The sequence below is a fragment of the Cebidichthys violaceus genome, unplaced genomic scaffold (assembly GCF_023349555.1).
Source record: "Cebidichthys violaceus isolate CVI_PGR_0920_01 unplaced genomic scaffold, fCebVio1.0.p SCAF_5, whole genome shotgun sequence".
NCBI classification, from domain to species: Eukaryota; Metazoa; Chordata; class Actinopteri; order Perciformes; family Stichaeidae; genus Cebidichthys; species Cebidichthys violaceus.
In genome coordinates, this window is record NW_027176705.1 from 6,707,866 (window position 1) to 6,713,033 (window position 5,168).

The following is a 5,168-nucleotide window of genomic DNA, read 5'->3' on the forward strand; positions in this document are numbered from 1 at the left end:
CTAGCAGATTAACAAAACAAAGTCCAATATTTGTAATGCAGAAGGAGATGGGAAGGAGATCAATATTTTAAAACACAGACTTTGATTGAATCAATGCTCTCTGTCCCTACAGACATTCATTAGAGTAGGATTTTTTCTAACTCTCTTTTTTCATCTATCAAAAATAGGAAAGACGCCAAAGTGAGCACAAGAAACCCTCTGCAAGGTTGGGCTTTCTTTTAGATGGTCAAGTAAAACCAAGGTATTGGAAATAGTAAACAATATTCTCAATTAGCTCGTGACCTGTTTAGAATATTGCCTAAACCGTGGGTTGTGGTGTGCAGTTGTATAGCATACCATGAAGAGAATTATGTGATCACAATGAAAATGGATAGACAAAAAAGGACAGTTATTTTAGTACTTTAAAGTGGTAAAGAGTAACTTGAACATCTCTTGAACTTCAGTATTTCTTTAAATGACCCTGTCAGTGGCATCATCATTAGAAAACAAATCCACTTTGTACACAGTGATATCCTACATATATTGTGTATTATATATATTGTATATACTGTATATATTATGTATTTCCTGTATCTGCTTCCTCCAACCCTTCATCGAAAATATCCCTTTGATATTGACTGAAATATGCAATCTCATTTAAAAAAAAAGCTAGACCATAATATTATATTGAAATTTCCAATTTATTTAACACAATGTCACACTCATCTTCATGAGTGTGACATTTTAGACATTTAGACATTTTGTCTAAACTACATTTAAATGTAAAACAAGGTTTTAGCAGTTTGGCTGCATAACATGCATTTATATTGATGCACTTGCTGAAGGCTTTGCAGGATTATGTCCATGAACACTTGAATTTAGAGTCATTATTAATGAGTGTTGGTTTCATCAGTTATTTGATGAACGATGGAAGGAACTGAGCTGATAACTTCTGTGGTTTCATGGTAAATGTCACATTAGCAGTTTAATCTCACATGATGCCATCTCACACACACTCACACCCACACCCACACACACACATACGCGCACGCACACACACACACACACACACACACACACACACACACTCACATACACACACACACACACACACACACACACACACACACACACACACACACTCACTCACATACACACACACACACTCACTCACATACACACACACGGGTCAAGAGGTCAGACTAAACCAAAAGACGGCCATCCAAACATCATAAAACACAGTTTATGGTACAAACTGTTGTATGTAGCCGTGGTGATTGTGTTTTTTTGTGTATGTGTTTGTGTGTGTGCGTGGAGGCGTGGCTGGGCAGGCTAGTATGTCATTTCCTGAAGGAAAATGATAGCAACTGATGTTACCACTTCCTGCATCATCGTACCAATATGTCAGCTGAAACAAACAGTTCTCTCTCTCTCTCGCTCTCTCTCTCTCTCTCTCTCTCTCTCTCTCTCTCTCTCTCTCTCTGGGTATTATTTTCTTCATGTCTGACACAGACAATGAAAAGGCATGATGAGGAATAAGAAGGAGGAGGAAGAAGAGGAGGAAGAAGACCACAACAACAGTCAATTAGAGGAAAGCAGAATTCAGCCCACAGAACCATCTGTGGTGTACAAGAACTCAACAAATATTTGACAGAATGCTGACAATAGCGCGCGCGCGCGCACACACACACACACACACACACACACACACACACACACACACACACACACACACACACACACACATACGTAAACTGTGACATATATGAGGCACATGTACCCACTTACACAAGCTTCTCTTCGTGTCTCTCCTCTACAATATTCAAGCATACAAAAACACTACAATGCCTATATAATCATAATATCTGTTTGATACATGTTTGTGTTTCCATGCAGCAGCCAGCAAGTCACTGCATCTATTAAGAGTCAGCTCTCATAGGCAGCTTTGGTTTCCCTTCCGACCCTTCTCACATTATGTGGGATTCAGGTCTGTTGTCTGAGTTTATGGCAGTAGAGAAAGCACTTTTTTCCCCCACATATATGCAAACACAACAGGGTCATTTCTCAAGACTGCAGCAGACCAAAGTGACAATGAAAACACAAGACTTGTCTGGACTCTACAGAGACCGTTGTGAGTGTATTTCACAGGTCACATCATAGGTTCGTAGGGAAAGAAAAAAGCTCTACAAATGGCAGCAAGCCAACCGCTTTGCAACTTTTGTTTTTAGTGGGAACTATGAAGGGAATATATGTTAGCATATTCATCTACTGCAGGATTATTTTCAATGTATCATTATTATAAACTTTATCGAACAAGGTAATCTCCCAGAGATCAAGATCTACTCTGTGAGAGAAGCTTGAGTACAGCAAAAACAATCACACACTTCTCCAAAAAGGTCCAACATTTTAAGTTTAAACTCATCCAATGGGATCAGACATTCAAGTTTCAAAAGGATTTTTATGTCAAACTCACTTCATGTCTGTGCTGATCATACTTCTTCATAAATGAATCAAACCAGAGCCTAAGCATAGGCTCTGGTTTGATTATTCTGCATATCTGCAGTTATACTTGGCTATTGATAAAAATTAATCTTACAAAAAAATCTATTAGTTAGACTTGGATATGCCAATATGAATATGAATGTATCGTGTATGTACTGTGAATCTGTATGTGTATTCTGTGTACGGGTGGATTTTCCAGTAAGCTCTCTTTCTTTGCCAAGGGAGCTTAGCTATGTGGAAAATAATTCACAGCACATTAGTTTCAAGTGTCTTGTGCTGAACAGGTATGTCAATACACGTTTTGACAAGCATTTAGAACGGTTATTGGGATCATGAATGACAGCAGGAATTGCAGGTTCTGATGCGTTGACACTATTTAACAAACTGCAATTTTAGTTACAATCAATATTTTAACTTGCATTCCGTGTGCGTGAATATGTGTAGGAGGGGGTCTGTTCATATAAATGATTTGATGAAATTAATTCAAAACTGATGTCAGTTCTCTTTAACTTTGGTCACACATTTTTGTTTTAATGGAGAAACTACTGTAATAAAGGCTTAATGTGATGATGGGTGTCATGTTTGAGCATCTGCTTTATGTTTCCCCATCATTTGTTACTTTTTCTCACTACAAGGTGACAGATTGGTTTAACCTTAGGCCACTTGGACTTGGATGGCAATGGGGGGATGAATCCTGTCACAACGGTGTCACCAGACTTAACCATGTGTCTACCCAATAGATCAGAGACGCTTGTACAGCTTCACCACAAAGTCATGACACCCTCAGACAGGAAGCAGCAGGGCAAAGTTGCAGTGCCTCATAGTTTCTTGGAACTTGGTCATGAATCAGCCCACAGATCTGATCTGTGTTGCACTTCTCCTTGCAAAAACATGGAACTGAATATTAAAAGTCACAGACATACTGAATAATATAAATCCTTATAAATCAGGGACCTCCCATGGAACGCTATTGAGTTTCTTTTCTTAGTACTTTTTACTGTCGATATCAAATGTCCATTTATCCCAGTCATTAAATAAACGTGTTACTTCAGTTATATGGAGATATACCAGACAAAAGACTGTGGACCCATTTCACACCCAGCTTCTCTTTCCAAGTAAAAAGCAAATATCGTTATTGTGACATAAGTGTGTATTAATTCATTGTTTTTATTTCCATTACATACAGTATCTGCTGTACATAAAACGGGATGACATTCTGATCCCTAAGAAACAGGAAGACAATACAGAGGCTCAACTGGATGAGGCATCATGCAGATTCATAAACCAACATTGTTAAGTCCACTTAATATCTGTCACTGGAACGGTTGTTTCTGACAATTTGCAGAACAAGCGTCTCGGTTTTAAGGCGCAACAACAACCTGTCTGTTGTACGAACTGAGTCAACTATCTGTACCTCTGGCTGCCTAATGTTATTACCCTGGTTACACCATAAGTCATAACATTTGTTTTACCATCAGAAACAAAGTAGTTGAATAAACTGAATATTAATGTGCTTAAGTGCTTTACACAAAATAAAGCCACATTAAATGAAAACCAATATGATTAACAACAGAACAAGTGTGAATGAGACTAGGTTCACAGAAATGGTAAATGGACTGCATAGCCCCTTTCCACTCAAAGCAGAAAGATAGTGACATAAAACAAAATGAAACAACATTAAATAAAACTCTGTTATGTACATATCCACCACAGGGATGTTATGGAGACTGTCTTATACCAAGCAGCTACTATTTTCTTGCTAAGGGAGCGTCTGACATTTTAGTGATGGAGCTACATTTCTTCACAAGAAAGCATCGGCGTGAAGACAAAAACAGGTCAATTCACATTCAATTCAAAGAGTTCAACCATTTTTTTCATATTTCTTAGTACTATGAGAACAATATTTTCATATACATTTTGAAGAGAGTATATTTACTGGGCTATCTGAATGAAAATTAATTGACCACACATTTTACTTCACGAAGGAAAGCACATATGTACAGCGTGTAATGGGTTCAAAGGTCTTGTGTAAGCAGCATACTTACTGCACAAAAAAGACAAAGCCAGAGAGTCTGCCATCCAGTTTCTCTTACTGTTGAGCGTACACGGATTATAAAGGTGGTAAATTTAGTTTGACTGGCTCATTTGGATGTAACACCTTTAGAGAGCCGTCAGTCAGTGAACAGTGGCGTCCTTCAGTTGTTTGCAACCATCTTTGCTTTGAGGCGGTTGATTTTGAGAGGAAGCAGGCCGACCATCTCTCTGCTCAGCTCCAGCTCCGTCTCCACAGTGGCTGTTGCCTCCGGGTGGGACTCACAGTACTGCACCACGTATCTAGACAAGTGATGGTCAACACATTACACAGATGAACAACATGGCAACTAGGAGCATGTGCACTGTAAAGCACACCTCCAGGTTCACTCATTTCAACGTCTTTGAATAAAATCCTTTCTACTTCAAATACGTCTGTCTTTAATTTGTCCTTAAACTTCCACATTGAAGCTGGACTGCAGGACTTTTACATATAAAGGGATGTCAAAAATTCCAACTTCTTACTGTTATTGCGTAGAATACATCTGTTGAGAGCACATTGTTCAATATGTGTTCGGATGTATCACCATGAGTTAACAAATATATCTTCTTACTTGTAGTGTTCCAGAGATTTGTCGAGGTTTTCCAGCTGAGCA

At 38.6% G+C, this 5,168-nt stretch overlaps 1 protein-coding gene across 1 annotated transcript in view; it reads right to left on the reverse strand.

Moving 5' to 3' along the window:
* Positions 1-3,628: 3,628 nt before the first annotated feature.
* Positions 3,629-5,168, reverse strand: part of kifbp (kinesin family binding protein) — a 6,954-nt gene continuing 5,414 nt past the window's right edge. The window contains exons 12-13 of the mRNA XM_068730993.1: positions 5,127-5,168; positions 3,629-4,815 (exon numbers count right to left, since the gene is read on the reverse strand). The exon at positions 5,127-5,168 is cut by the window's right edge and continues 144 nt beyond it. Of these exons, the coding sequence (XP_068587094.1) occupies positions 4,677-4,815; positions 5,127-5,168 (181 nt within the window). The 3' untranslated portion in view covers positions 3,629-4,676. The remainder of the gene's footprint in view (positions 4,816-5,126) is intronic.